Source organism: Prionailurus viverrinus, chromosome D1 (assembly GCF_022837055.1).
Source record: "Prionailurus viverrinus isolate Anna chromosome D1, UM_Priviv_1.0, whole genome shotgun sequence".
Taxonomy (NCBI): Eukaryota; Metazoa; Chordata; class Mammalia; order Carnivora; family Felidae; genus Prionailurus; species Prionailurus viverrinus.
Window position 1 is genome coordinate 66629873 of NC_062570.1, and position 16262 is coordinate 66646134.

Sequence of the window (16262 nt, forward strand, 5' to 3'; positions counted from 1 at the left end):
CTTTCAAAAAGTAATTTATGCTGTAGGATTTTTTAGACACTAGATAGGGAGCTTCCCTTATATTTCTAAGTTGATAAGAATTCTTCTTTTAAAAATCATAAATGTACATTATATTTATAAAGTGCTTTTCTGTATATAGTGAATTTATATTTTTCTTTTTTCTTTTTTTTCTTGGAATAAAAAAAATTATCAATTTGGAAATGTTTTTGCCCCATTTTCACAGTTCACTTGTTCTGCAAGTTCTGCACTTGAGTTTGAGATCCCCCCAGAGGCAAATATTCAAGCTTTGCGCACGAATTTCCATAGGAGGAGGGAGGGGTGGGCTTGAGGATCACACGCCCCTACAGTTTCCCTTGCCTCTCTGGCCTAGAGGAATCTTCTGTCTGGCTGTCCCACCACGTACTGTCTCCAGGACCTTCCATCACTGCATGCTTTGGACCAGGCTCACAGTAGCCATTTCTGCTTTGATTCCCCTCCTGTAATGCAACATATTTTTTCTTTTTAATTCTTTTAAGATGGTGAATTATACTGATTGTTTTTCAATTTTCAAGCCAGTTTTGTATTCTTACAATAAACTCCACTTGGTCATAATGAATTGTCATGTGTGATTTTGTAAAAGGCAGTTTTGCACGGTGTATTTGTTCTGTACTCTTACTTTCCATTTTCTGAATTCTTGTATATTAGATATCTCCCTTTAAAGCAGCATAAAGCTTTAACAAAATTCTGGTAATATTTTTCTTTTAATTGGAACATTTAGTCAATTGATAAGTAATGTAATTACTGATATATTTGAATTTAAATTTACCATCTTACCATTTGCTTTCTATTTGTTCCATCTGTTCTGTGTTCCCTTTTTTCTCCTTTCTGCCTTCTTTTGGATTATTTTTTATTATTCCATTCCTTTCTTCCTAATATATTATTTGAGGGATATATATTATTTTATATCACTATAAACATTTTATTACAAGGGCTCTAATAAGTGGTCTGTTATTTTATTTTGTTTCTGACAGATCAAAATGAGAAATGAGGTCTGTTTTCTCACTGGCAGGCAGGATTTTGATAGCATGCTTCCCAAACAGCAGGACATTACACCTTGACACCACGACTTACACTATCTACAAAAAGAATTTAATTAGAAGGATAGAGTATCCAGGAAAATTATTGCATACTCAACAGAATCACAATCTTTCAGTACTTAATGAAAAATTTTTATTTGGCCCAAATCTCAAACTGTATTTCCTACTTGTTTCTCAAGTTTCATAATGGTATTTTTTATTATATATGTTTTTGTTTTTCTGAAAATACTTTTAATTGCCTTATTTTTGAAAAATACTTTTGTTGTGTGTACAACCTAGGTTGATGATTATTTTCTTTAGCTTACTGAAGATTTGATTCCATTGCCTTCTTACTTTGTTGATACTGAAATGTCATTCATCATTGCTATTCCTGTTTTGGTGAACTTTCTCTTTTCTCTGACTGCTTGGTGTCCTCTTCTTAGATGTTCTGCGGGTTCAGTTCAATACCTCTAGATGAGGACTTATTTGCTTTGGATTCATTTTGGCTTCCTGGACCTGAGGACTGGTTTCTCTCAGCAATTCTGAAAAATTCCCTGCAGTTAGTTCTTTAATATTGGCATTTCCTCTATTATCTCCAACAGAAGCACCAATCACATTAAACCTCTCACTCAATCCTGCATGTCTTTGGTCTTTTTCTTTTTCTTAATTTTAATTCCAGTATAGTTGAAATAATGTTCAATTAGTTTCAGGTTACAATATAGTGATTCAACAATTGTATACACCACACAGTGCTCATCAAGGTAAATGTACTCTTGATCTCTTTCACCTATTTCACCTGTCCCCCCACCCACCTTCTCTCTGGAAACCATCTGCCCTTTATAGTTAAGAGTCTGTTAGTTTGTCTCTCTCTCTCTTTTATTTTCCCTATGTTCATTTGTTTTGTTTATTAAATTCTACATATAAGTGAAATACATATTCTACACACAAGTGAAATCATATGGTATTTGTCTTTCTCTGACTGACTTATTTTACTTAGCATTATACTCTCTATATCCATCCATGTTATACTGTCTAGATCTATGCTGCAAATGGCAAGATTTCATTCCTTTTTGTGGCTGAGTAATATTCCATTGTGTGCATATGTGTGTGTGTGTGTGTATGTGTATACTTCTTGATCCATTCATCAGTTGGGCTGCTTTCATAATTTGGTTATTGTAAATAGTGCTGTTATAAACATAGGGATGCATATATCCTTTTGAATTAGTGTTTTCATATTCTTTGGTTAAGTATCCAATAGTGCGATTACTAGATCATATGGTAGTTCTATTTTTAACTTTTTGAGAAACCTCTATACTGTCTTCCAGAGTGGCTGCACCAGTTTGCATTGTGGTTTTGATTTGCATTTCTCTGATGATGAGGGATGTTGAGTACCTTTTCATCTGTTGGCCAAGTATTTATAAATTTAAACTGTCATTTAAAATGAGATATCTATAGTTCTTTAAGAACAGTGGGGTTGAAACTAATAGTAACATTAAGACAACTTTCTAAAATATGTACAAAGTGCTTTCACAGCATTATTCTGTTTAATCAAAGCAAGAATTTATGAATGCAAAGGAAACAGCTTACCCAGAGATGAAAATGATTAAACTTGTACATGGCAGAATGTAGTTTTAAAAAATATAAAGCATGAAATAGGGCCTTACTGATATAGGAAACAGTGAGAGCTGACAAGAATAGAAACAAGAAAACATGTTCATTTACATTCTTTAAGTACTTTCCCTTGGAAATATTCTAATTAGACAGCATAAGAAAACCCTGCCTACACTTAGGTCAACAAATTACAGCCCGTGGGCCAAAACACGCCCTGCCCATTCATTTACTTACCATCTATGGCTGCTTTTTGGCAGAGTTGAGTAGCTGCAATGAGACCATATGGCCTGCAAAACTGAAAATATATAGTATCTGGCCCTTTAAAGAAAAAGTTTGTGGACCCCTAGCCTACAGCAGACCTTCATCTCTCCTATCTGCCTGGGCAAATCCTATTTTTATTTCAACTTATCTTCAGGCATAGATGCTAGAAAAGATGCAAATGGGAAGAGAAAGACAAGAAAAAGTCATATAGGAGACAAAAACTTTTACCTTTCACTCTTTGATCTAACCTAGGCACTGTTCAGTAATATAATTATACTTCTAAGAATGCCAAGGAGATGCTTACTCATGCTGTATAAAAAGTACCTCTTAAACACACATTTCCCTGGAGATCTTGCTCCTGTTTTTTGGCATTTTTCTCCCTCTGGGCTATGGAGACAAATAGCCCATTCAAGACTCAAATGGAAGAAAGGAAAGGTGTCTTTTTAGAGGCCACTAACAGACTTACCTCCGGCAGAGTGAATACATCCTGTTGGAGGCAGTGATTCGAAAATACTCTGGTTTTGAGCGAGAAGAGCTGCCACTTATGGTTCCCAAACCTAAACGCTGATAGTCTCTGAAACAAGCTTTTTCCACTAACTGTTCCATTGTAGACTTCTCTGAGGCCTTCAGAGTGGTATTTGTGGGGAGTTCACTATCATCTGAAACTGTGAATGCAGAAACAGATTTTGAAAAAATGATATAGCTCAAAGTAGAGGATTAAAATCTTCCCTCTGAAGAGGATTCTTAAACCAAGAGAGTTTTATATTAGGGCTACAGGCACTATGTATGTCACAGTTTAAATCATATTAATTCTTTGAAGAATCATTATGTCCAAATATAAATTAAAACAGTAATGGATAGTCAAGAAATAAAATATCAGAAGCTCAAAATGTGAGGGAAATTAACTTAAAATGCCAGGGAAGGGGCGCCTAGCTGGCCCAGTTGGAAGGGCATGCAACTCTCGGTGTTGGGGTTGTGAGCTTGAGCCCTGCGTTGGGTGCAGAGCCTTCTTTCTTTCTTTTTGTTTTTAATTAAAAAACTTTTAATTAAAACAATTTTAATTATGACAATAATTTATTGTCAAATCAGCTAACATACAGTGTGTACAGCGTGTTTTTGGTTTCAGGGATAGATTCCCATGGTTCTTTTTTTTTTTTAATGCTTTTATTTAGTTTAGAGAGAGATGGTGAGCATGAGCAATGGAGGGGCAGAGAGCCCGATGTGGGGCTTGAATTCACAAACTGCAAGATTATGACCTGAGCCAAAGTCGGATGCTCAACTGACTGAGCCATGCAAGTGCCCCAGGTGTAGAATTGACTTAAATAAATAAATAAATAAACTTTAAAAAAATGCCAGGGAAATTAACTCAAAGTTTCTAAAAACAATATAATTTTGAATTCATTAGCCATATTTTTCTGTTTCAATCTAGCTTGTTTACTAATGCCAAAGTATAGTGATTTCTATTTAGGACTCTATAAAATAAACACTCAAACTCTGTCAGAAGCTAACTCATCAGTAAAATTTATCTTTAATATAATCTCTACACAAACTTCATCATCCACATTTCAGTTAACTTTTCAGAACATAAACTTTTATTAGAAATTTCTAGATTAAGCAGAAATTCACTGGTGGGAAAAGACCTTTCTTAGAGGGGTATCAAGACACTATACTTTTTTTGTGGAAAATATTTTGTCAGAGGATGTGGTACACATGGGAAACTCCCTCACAATGTTGCAATCACAGGTTACAGAATCTCTTAAGATTTTAGATGTGGAAGGATTTACCCAATAATCAAGCATTTTAGGGAGGATTTAAAAAAAACCCAACATTCCTAATTGGTACCATTATGTTCTAACTGAAAAAAAAAGTCCATGTTAAGAACTGTCCTAATTTACTTTTTTATTTATTTCTACAGTGAGAGAAACCAAATTAAAGTTTCAGAATTTTTGGATATGTACTCAAAGATATGTAACCTAAAGGGAAATAATAAGGCTCTCTTCCATTTAAAAAGAAAAAAAAAACCCCTAACAGCTTATCCCCACAAATACAAGACTTTGTATTTTAGTTCGTAAACTTCACAATGCAAACATATCATCAGGTATCAGCTTTGTGTTGGCCTCTTATTTTCAGAGAAGCACAGAACATTATATAATTTGGTGTTTTGGTGGCATTATTATCATAGAATAATAGTTTTTCTTTTGTGTAATTATTAAAACTTCAAATTAGAAGAATCAGTAGTGATGGATAATTTTTTATGCTTTCCATGTGACTGTAAAGAGGCCAGAATTCCAAAAAATGGTTGTTTCAGTAATACATAGTGGGTCTGTTCATTGCTCTCAGAGTATGTAGCTACCCATACTGAAATGGAGACCTTTAGCCAGTGATCTCTTAAAACATGAGGTTTCTTTCTTCAAAAGGTTCTTTGCTATTATTATTAGTAGAAGTAGTAGTGGTATAGTTACTGGTGACTGATTGTAAGATCTTGAAAAGAAAAAGGGTGCAAAGGCATCCTGCCTCCTACTAGATCAGATTATCCCTAGTGTTAATTCCATAAGCATATTCTGTAGTGGGTTAAGAAATAGAAAACAGACATTTTGTGGCTGTTTTTCTGCCTCTATTTTCCCAACCGAGAAGAATCTTAGCTTCTCAGATTCTGTTCTTTTGAATATGTAGTAGGCATTTTTTTTCTTACCATCTAAGGATCCCTTCATCTTTGGTCCTTCATTTTGATTAAGAGTATCCACAATGTTCTCATTCCAAACACAAATCTTTAATTTTGAATACCCAATGTCCTTGTTTCCTTATTCTTATTGCATAATGACAAGGTACTGGGGATTACTTTATACCTAAATTCTCTATGCACTGGGGTTTCTTTCTTTCTCCCTTTGACGAGACCCACGTAACAATGGCCAACCGCCTCTGTGGATTTAGTAACAGAGAAACATAATTAAACAGAATCTTAGCTGAACAATGGAATATTGGGAAAATAAAATATTTTTTTTCCAATTATGAGAAGCTAGTAAGTGCCTCCAATCTTCTTATGAGATCTAGGTTCTTGTGAGTCAAGGTTTAAGGGAAACGACATGAGTCTCTTATTCTTACTCATATAAGAAGAAAGACTAAAACTGAGTCATGAAGGAAAAAGGACTTCTCACATACCTGATACATCATCTTCTTCATTCCATCCAGGACGATTCACTCTCTCTTCCATAATTGTCCCTGTCCTCCTCTTCAATAAATACTGCCGCCCAATTGTCATTTTTCCTGCCCTTTTGGCACCTTTCACAATTGTTTTTGAGAAGATACTGTAAGTCATAAAACCAAAGACAACATCAATTTAATAGGAAGACACCATTTACACTTTTTGATACCTACGCAGCTCAACTTATTTCTTCTCCATTCCCACAGCTACTAGTATTGTCCAGACCTTCAGCAAGTCTGTTCTTCTTAAATCATTTTTTATATGGCAGCAGACTAATTTCCTATAAAACACTGTTGTCATCAGGAGGGCTATAGGCAACAAGTGCAAGAACCTAGAGTGGGACATAAGCTACTTTCCCAAATCTAAACTCAGTTTGGCTTTTTGGTCAAACATGCCCCTCAATGCACTCTGGTTATCCATGCCACGGCTCCCACGAGCTCCTACAAACTATGCCGGTAGCAGTCCTCCTGCATGGAAGCCAGTCTGCCCCCTTCTCTACTGATTCAAACTCTTTCTACTAACTCATAGGCTTTTCTTTGAGATCATATGATAATTATAGTTAGCACCATGTTTAAGTGTGTATGCATAGTGTCCTGCCTTCTGACCCTGTAAATGCTTACATACTCAAGACAATTCTAAGATGTTTTAAATTTTAAAATTGCTATGTCTCTGTTGCAGGTGAATAGCATAAGCTTGATACAGTAAGGCTGATTTTGTATGTGGGTATACGTGTGTGTGTGTGTGTGTGTGTGTGTGTGTGTGTGTGTGCATATATTTCCTCTCCTAGTCCATAGGTTCTAAACATAAAATGCCACACAAACTTTTGTTTCTTCCATAGAAGGCTGGGATAATAGATATCACAGGCTCCTCTGTGATTCCACAGTTCTAAGACAAGTTGCTGGCCTCACCACTGTAAATACCTACGAAGCTGTTCATGTTCCAATGTATCATTTCTGGATCTGCATGGTCTCCTTCACTTAGCAGGTAACAGTGGCACAGGTGGTCAGCTATGCCATTTAGTAATGACACACTCTCTGGGTCCTCAACTCTTCTATATAATCTCTAGCTTATCTTACTTTCAGGCAAAGGGAAGGGCTTTTCTCCAAAGTCTTCATGCTCCTCCCTAATATGTAATTTGTACTGGCAGATGCCCAAATTCTAGGTGATTAATGGTGAATGAACTCAACTTTTGGCTCCTATATTTTATCACTAATTGAAGATAATTTTTATGCAATTGTTATTCTGCAATAACTGAAATGTAAAAGTTTCAACATAAATTACTAAAAATTTCATCAGAAAATAAGGGTTCCTTTAAAGAAATATGACAAGTAAATGAAATGCCTGATTCTGTACTAGGCAGAAAAAAAAATGTACCTATAAAGGATCATCAGCAAAATTTGAATAAGGACTCTGGGTTAGATGAAAGTTTTATACCAACTAAGTTTCCTGGTTATATACTGTGGTCTGTTCTTAGAAAATATATATTGATATATTTAAGGCTAAAAAGGTATTATATGTATAACTCAAGTGGTTTAGAAAACAATATATATGAGAGAGAATGATAAAGAGAATGGAACAAAACAAACAATTGGTGAATCTTGGTAAATGGTATACAGGAATTCTTTGTATTATGTTGTAACTCTTCTGTAAATTTGAACTTGTATCAAAAGAAAAAGTTATAAAAAAAGAAAAAATAAAGGCTCCCATCTCTAGGTCAAAGTAGTAGGCCTGGACATCAAAGAAAACTGAAGGGATTGCTCAAAGGCAGTTAGAAAGTGATTAATATGGGGAAAAGGGAAAACAGAATTTCACTCTCTAAAAATATATCATAAGCAATGGACATATTGGTCAAAACTTCTTGTAGCTTTTAGTTGCTGAAACTTGTTACATACATCAGTGCTACTGTTCTATAACTTTCTGAGCTTGGTCCAATGGGCTTGACAGAATGGCAAACAAAACGAGCAGTTATGCATACACTGACCCACAGGATAGGTCACTTCCCCTGACAGTCAGCTATGAAAACGCTGAAATGGAGAAACTTGACTGTCTTCTTACCGGAAGGAGGTGTTCTTTTCCTTCTGTTTGGGTAAAATTATTTGTGGGGTAGTTTGTCCAGCAGCAAAAGCAAAGGTGGTGAAAATGGACTGAGGATAACGGAACTTCATCAGCTGTTTCTTAAAGATCTCTACTACTTCTGGACTCACTTCTTCATCAAACGCTACTTTAATCAACTAGAGACAAAAGAGATAAAATACATTAGAGGCATTAAGGATTTCCAGGTAACTTCTCCTCAAGTTACTGAAATAAAAGAAAATAATACTAAATGGCAGAAGTCCAGAGGTTGAGGGGACCTTGGATATCATGGAATATAATGTTTTATTTTTTAAAAATAGCTCAGAAAGGTTTACTTGTCATGGATGGTTTGTTGGTAAGGAAAATCATGTATCTTAAAGTTGGGTTTCTTTAGGACCATCTTTTCTATGATGGGATAGGGAAATTAACTTATAGTGGATGAAGCAGGTAACATGTCCTTCTTTTTTTCCTCAACTGTTGGTTCTAGACAGGGAATTTGGCCACAGGAAGTCTCTTTTTACCCCAAGATACCATAAGTCTAGTAAGAAAAAAGTATGTTTGATTAGAATCCTAACCAGTATAGTCAAGCAATATTTTAGTTTAAAGTCCTTTGGCAGTTGGAACAGTGAAGAAATCCCTGGAAGGCTTCTCTCCCCAGGTGATGGGAGAAGGTCTGGAGTTTAGAGGTCAGCAGCCTCACATTTCACACAATAAGCACACGGAGGTTCTAGGGGTGGCTTCCTGGCTAGAAGGAATGATGCAAGAATTAGAGCACTTAAAAATCTGAGAAGTCAGAGACAAGGCATAAAAATAGGAAGAGCAAAATATCACAGACTCAGAATTGTAAAAAGGAAAAACTAAGAAAAGATCACTCTTCCAGTGTCAGAGTTTAAAAATTTATTCTTATTTTTATTTTGAGAGAGACAGAAAGTGAGCAAGTGAGCAGGGGAAGGGCAGAGAGAGAGGAAAAGAGAGAATCCCAAGCAGTGCAGATCCTGACGTGGGGCTGGATCTCATAAACTGTGAGATCATAATTTGAGCCGAAATCAAGAGTTGGACAGTTAGCCGACTGAGCCACCCAGGTGCCCCCAGTGTCTGTTTTGCGTCAATAATTCCACAAGTTATGATATGTTCAAAAACCCCTAGAAAATTCTCTGCTTAATTAGAGGTTATTTAGTTAGTACCAATAGTACTTTACCCCTAAGTGTAATTCTTAGAGCTTTATCTCTTCCACAGAAGGGCCATAGGGCACTTCCTTCTGAAAGAGATGCCAAGAGAATTGCTTTCTATCTAAAGCTTTTATCAAACACAAAGATATGAGTTGGCAGAGAACAACAGTCAATTGTGTGTGTCAGAATTTCTGGGATCTAAATATTGACAGATAATCTTTTGGTACTCAGTTGGCCAAAGGATTCAGGAAGTGAGGGATTAAGTACAAGATGATTCATGGGTTTACTCAGTTGAAGATTACCCTCTCAGACCCTCTAATCCTCCTTATCTTCTAACTTTGGACTCCATGATCACAGAAAGTGGCCACATCATTTGTAGAAAACTTTTATCTTTATTTTATTTTATATTTTTAACATTTATTTATTTTTGGGAGAGACAGAGAGGGAGATAGCGTGAGCCAGTGTGAGTTGGGGAGGGGCAGACAGACAGGGAGACACAGAATCTGAAGTAGGCTCCAGGCTCTGAGCTATCAGCACAAATATAGGGCTGAATATAGGGCTCAAACTCACGAGCCATGAGACCATGACCTGAGCTGAAGCCAGATGTTTAACTGACTGAGTCACCCAGGTGCCAGAGAACTTTTGAACAGAAGAATGGTTCCCTTTCTTAATACCTGAAAGGATGCTGATGTAATTTGCAGTCCCTCTTGCATGTTCTGCTGGAGCTGGTTCTGCATCGTAATCTTCTTCTCCTTGGTGATGGAGGCAATGGGAAAACTCCGCACAACTGTCTGCTCCCCAACTACAGGAAAGCAAGACACAGGCTCAGCAATAACACTTTACAGGTTATTTACAGAGTCTCTGCTCCTCATTTTATCAGCCTCTGCTAAAGAAATGTATTTGGAAAGGACAATACCTAGGAATGCAGTGAGACAAAATGCAATAATTCTAGAATCACATTCATTAATTTTATTGCATGGCAATTCACTCTTGAAACATGATTCTTTCCTGGAGTGAAGCAACTGTCACAGTCTGTTGTCTTCATTCTTTCTATTTCCCCAACCTGCCGTGTACTACACAAGATCACCCGGCTTAAGGCAATTTTCAAGATTCTTAATCTTAAAGACATCCATGATATTTAATGTAAGTATAAAGCAAAAAAGAAAAGGTTTTTAAGATGTGTTTCCATATGTGGTAAAAAGTGTTTTACCATGTATTTGTACCTTCAGAAGATACAGGACTAAGCTTAGGCTGAAGAGTTTTAGGAATTTAAATATTAAAGCAAGGAAGGGAAAATATAAATAATTATTTATCAACTACCCAAGGTTGCAAAGATGCGAGTATAGAAAATAAGTAGGACACACGAAGTCTCTCTTGGAGAGTCCAAAGTTCCCCATGGGAGAGGAGATTCACATGCAGAATACAACAACATGTAATTAGCTCCCAGATTTGAGGATACAAGGCTTTAAGTATTTCAGAAGGGGAGAAGATTTCTGAATGCTACATGACTAGAAAATGATTCCTGGAAGAAGTGAGAGGGAAGGTGAGCTTTGAAGAGAGTATAGGTTTGGACTGGCAGAGGGAAAGAGGAGGGATTGTCAGGCGGTGGTACAAGTAACAGAATAGGAGCAGTGATGGGCAAAGCACCTTGTCTAGTAAGCCAGAGGAGGTGAGAAGTGAACTGGGTTTATCTGAGTTCATACATACATCCACTTATCATCATCAGAATTTTTTTTATTTACTTATTTATTTTTTAATTTACATCCAAGTTTGTTAGCATATAATTCAATAATGATTTCAGGAGTAGATTCCAGTGATTCATCCCCTATGTATAACATCCATTGTTTATCCAAATAAGTGTCTTCCTTAATGTCCCTTACCCATTTAGCCCACCCCCTACCCACAGTCCCTCCAGCAACCCTTAGTTTGTTCTCTGTATTTAAGAGTCTCTTATGTTTTGTCCCCTTCCTTGTTTTTGTATTATTTTTGCTTCCCTTCCCTTATGTCCATCTGTTTTGTATCTTAAATTCCATACATGAGTGAAGTCATATGATATTTGTCTCTCTCTGACTAATTTCACTTAGCATAATACCCGCTAGTTCCATCCACGTAGTTGCAAATGGCAAGACTTCATTCTTTTTGGTGTTGCCAAGTAATACTCAATTGTGTGTGTGTGTGTGTGTGTGTGTGTGTGTGTATACACCACATCTTCTTTATCCATTCATCTGTCAACGGACATTTGGGCTCTTTCCATGCTTTGGCTATTGTCGATAGCACTACTATACATTGGGGTGCATGTGCCCCTTCGAAACAGCATACCTGTATCTCTTGTATAAATACCTAGTAGCGCAATTGCTGGGTCATAAGGTAGTTCTATTTTTAATCTTTTGAAACCTCCATACTGTTTTCCATACTGGTTGCACCAGTTTGCATTCCCACCAGCTGTGGAAGAGATCCTCTTTCTCCACATCCTTGCCAACATCTGTTGCTGCCTGAGTTGTTAATTTTAGCCATTCTGACTGGTGTGAGGTGGTATCTCATTGTGGTTTTAATTTGTACTTCCCTGATTCATCATCAGAATTTCTCATTCCCTGAATCTGTCAACTCTTAACCTGGAAAATTCTGATTATTCTTTAATGTTAAGCTCATATCCAGAGGCTAAACAAAATTAGGATGTATACAGAATTTAAGTTCTAGGGAGGAGTTAAGATGGCAGAGAAGTAGGAGGACTGGAATTTCCCTTGTCCCTCAAACACAGCTGTATTGAGGTTGGAACACTTGGAACACCCAGGAATACATGCTGCAGTGACAGAAAAATCTCCACAGGTGGAAAGAGACAGCTTGGCGGGACAGAGGTGCGTGTATGCAAATTGGGAGAGATAAAATGGGTGGCGTAGGCACGGAGAGGGGGATGTCCTTCTGTGGAAGGACAAAAGGAAGAGAAAGAGAGGCTGTGGAAGTATGGGATTGTATTTGGATAAGAGAAAAACCTCTCTGGGCCACAGACTGGGGAACAAAAAATATGGAGAGAGCCAGTTTCTACTTTGCAAACAGGCTTACAAGTCAAAGATCAGAGTTTTCAGGGGTGTGCAACTTTCTCCAGACCTGAGCTGCTCCTGTGTGCATGTGCCTGGTGGGAGGGAGCCAGCCCCAGAGCACAGTAGGGATCTCAGGGGTGCACTGGGAGATAACAGTCCCTTCCCTTGAGTACTGTGGGAAGAGGGTTTATTGCTCCCCCCAAGGATAAAAGACCCTGTGGGCACCAGCCAGAGGTCCTTTGTTGGCTGGGTGGACTGGCACTACTCCAGAACCAGGTTCACCTGGGGTGGGATCCTGTGAGACATCAGGTTTTGAATCCCAGCTGAGTGCCTAGGAGGCGTGAGAGACCGTGAAGCAGGGCAAGATGACTGCCCACACTATTCTGTGAGGGCTGCCTGAACAGCATGGCTTGAGACACCCTGTCTGGGGAGGAGAGACTGGAGTATTGCCATTTTTTTGCCCATCACTAACATGGTGGGGTTTCAGGGAACAGAATAGCAGCCCCCAGTGGAGGCGGGATCTGCTTACACCAAACCTGGTTCCTCAGTGCTAGGTAACTGCTTATCTACTGAAGTGGAACTGTCACTGAGTGAACCAGACGGCCTCTCCTCCAGACCAGCCACCAGTCCCAGGTGCCAACAGACAACAGTCCTGTGGTCTTGCATATTACTGTTCTCCCACCTCCTCCACTTTTCTTTCCTTTTCATTTTTCCTTTCTTTTTCTTTTTATTCTTCTCTCTCTCTCTTTTTTTCCTTTTCTCTTTCTTGTGGAATCAGGCTCATAGTTTCTGATTTGATTTTTGGTCAATTCCTATTATATATAAATATATCCTTTTTCTTTATTTCTCTGTTCTGGTTGTTTGTTTAATCAGGCATTTTTACTCTATTCTTTTTACACCTTTTCTGTATCTCCTTCTTCTTTATTTTCCTCTCTCTCTGGATTAAGCCTTATAGTTTCTTTGATTCTCTGCCTGATATTTTTTTTTCTTTTTTTGCCCCTTTCACTTCCTTCTTTGTGTGGGATAAGGGCTCCCCCCACCCCTTTTCTCCAGAGTTACTTCAACAAACAAATCAAAGCAAATCTGGTGGAAGGTCCAAACAATCCACCACTATGAGCGGTGGGATAGAGCAGCCAAAGCGCAACAGAGGGCATGCAACACACTCCAAAAACACTTCCTAAAGTGCCAGGCCCTGCATAGTGTATGATCCCTATCTAACACAGTAGTACTCACAGGTACAGGACATATAACAAGCTTTTAAAAACACATAAAAGACAGAAACTCAGCCAAAATGACAAAATGGAAGAATTCTCCTCAAAAGAAATTCCAGGAAGAAATGACAGCCAGAGAATTGCTCAAAACAGATATAAACAATATATCTGAACAATAATTTAGAATAATAGTCATAAGACTAGTGGCTGGGCTTGAAAAAAGCATGGAAGACAGCAGAGAATCTATTGCTACAGAGATCAAGGACCTAAGAAATAGTCACGATGCTGTAAATGAGATGCAAAATAAACGAGATGCAGTGACAGCAAGGATGGAAGAAACAGAGGAGAGAATAGGTGAAATAGAAGATAAAATTATGGAAAATGATGAAGCTGAGAAAAAGAGGGAAAGGAAATTACTAGATCTCGAGGGGAGAATTAGAGACCTAAGTGATTCAATGAAACAAAATAGTATCTGTACCATAGGAGTTCCAGAAGAAGAAGAGAGAAAGAGGCAGAAGGTTTATTTGAACAAATTATAGCTGAGAACTTCCCTAATCTTGGGAAGGAAACAGACATCCAAGTCCCTTCGAAATCAACAAAAACAGGTAAACACCACAACATATAGTGAAACTGGCAAAATACAAAGATAAAGAGAGAATTCTGAAAGCAGCTAGGGACAAACGGGCCTTAACCATAAGGGTAGATACATAAGGGAGTAGCAGACGTGTCCATTGAAACTAGGCAGGCCAGAAAGGAGTTATTCAATGTGCAGGAAATATTCAATGTGCTGAATAGGAAAAATATTCAGCCAAGAATCCTTTATCCAGCAACACTGTCATTCAGAATAGAAGGAGAGATAAAGGCTTTCCCAGACAAAAACTAAAGTTCATGACCACTAAACCAGTCCTGCAGGAGATCCTAAGGGGGACTCTGTGAGTAGAAAGCAGTGAAGACTACAAAGGACCAGAGATATCACCACAAGCACGAAATCTACAGATAGCACAATGACACTAAATCTGTATCTTTCAATAATCACTCTGAATGTAAATGGACTAAATGCCCCAATCAAAAGACAAAGGGTATCAGAATGTATAAAAAAACAAAATCCATCTATATGCTGTCTAGAAGAGACTCATTTTAGACACCTTCAGACTGAAAGTGAAGGATGGAGAACCATCTATCATGCTACTGGATGCCAAAAGAGAGCCGAAGTAGCCATACTTATATCAGACAAACTAGACTTTAAAACAAAAACTGTAATCAGAGATGAAGAAGGGTATTATATCATAATTGGGGGCCTATCCATCAAGAAGAGCTAAAAATTATAAATGTTTATTCCCCCAACATGAAAGCACCCAAATATATAAATCAATTAATCACAAACATAAATAAATGTACAGATAAAAATACTGTGATTGTAGGGGACTTTAATACTCCACTCACAACAATGGACATATCATCTAGACAAAAAGCAATAAGGAAACTGGCTCTGAATGACATATTGGACCAGGTGAACTTAACAGAGATATTCAGAACTTTTCATCTAAACGCAGCAGAATACACATTCTTCTCAAGTGCACATGGAACATTCTCCAAAATAGATCACATATTGGGTCACAAAACAGCCCTCAACAAATATAAAAGGATTGAGAACAAACCATGCATGTTTTCAAACCACAATGCTATGAAATTTTAAACCAACCACAAGAAAAAATTTACAAAGCCCCCAAATACATGGAGGTTAAAGAATATCCTACTAAATAATGAATAGGTTATTAACCAGGAAAGTAAAGAATATATTAAAAAACATATGGAAGCAAATGAAAATGAAAACACAACAGTCCAAATCCTTTGGGATACAGCAAAGGCAGTCCTAACAGGAAAATACATTGCCATCCAGGCCTATCTCAAGAAGAAAGAAAGGCTAATATCATTCTCAATGGGGAAAAACTGAGAGCTTTCTACCTGAGATCAGGAACATGACAGGGATGTTCATTCTCACCACTGTTGTTTAACATAGTGTTGGAAGCCCTAGCCTCAGCAATCAGACAACAAAATGAAATAAAATACATCCAAACCGGCAAAGAAGAAGTCAACCTCTCACTCTTTGAAGATGACATGATGCTCTACATGGAAAACCTGAAAGACTCCACCAAAACCCTGCTAGAACTGATATATGAATTCAGCAAAGTCACAGGATATAAAATCAGTGTACAGAAATCGGTCACATTTTTATACACCAATAATGAAGCAACAGAAAGAGATATCAAGGAATTGGTCCCATTTACAATTGCACCAAGAACCATAAAATACCTAGGAGTAAGCCTAACCAAAGAGGTAAAAGATCTGTATGCTCAGAACTATAGAAATCTTAGGAAAGAAATTGAAAAGGACACAAGGAAATGGAAAAACATTACATCCTCATGGACTGGAAGAACAAATATTGTGAAAATGTCAATACTACTCAAAGCAATCTACACATTCAATGCAATCCCAATAAAAATAACACCAAAATTCTTCACAGAGCTAGAACAAACAATTCTAAAATTGGCATGGAAACAGAAAAGACCCTGAATAGCCAAAGCAATCCCGAAAAAGAAAACCAAAGCTGGAGGCTCACAATCCTGGACTTTAGCCTGTAC

The 16262-nt window shown here is 37.5% G+C and overlaps 1 protein-coding gene across 6 annotated transcripts in view; it reads right to left on the reverse strand.

Annotated features, from left to right (window-relative positions):
• SBF2 (SET binding factor 2) overlaps nucleotides 1-16262 on the reverse strand; it is a 501522-nt gene that overhangs the window by 50446 nt on the left and 434814 nt on the right. For all 6 annotated transcript variants that reach the window (XM_047877111.1, XM_047877108.1, XM_047877112.1 and 3 more), the window contains exons 23-26: nucleotides 10046-10173; nucleotides 8185-8360; nucleotides 6087-6232; nucleotides 3394-3592 (exon numbers count right to left, since the gene is read on the reverse strand). In XM_047877111.1, coding sequence (XP_047733067.1) covers nucleotides 3394-3592; nucleotides 6087-6232; nucleotides 8185-8360; nucleotides 10046-10173 — 649 coding nt within the window. The remainder of the gene's footprint in view (nucleotides 1-3393; nucleotides 3593-6086; nucleotides 6233-8184; nucleotides 8361-10045; nucleotides 10174-16262) is intronic.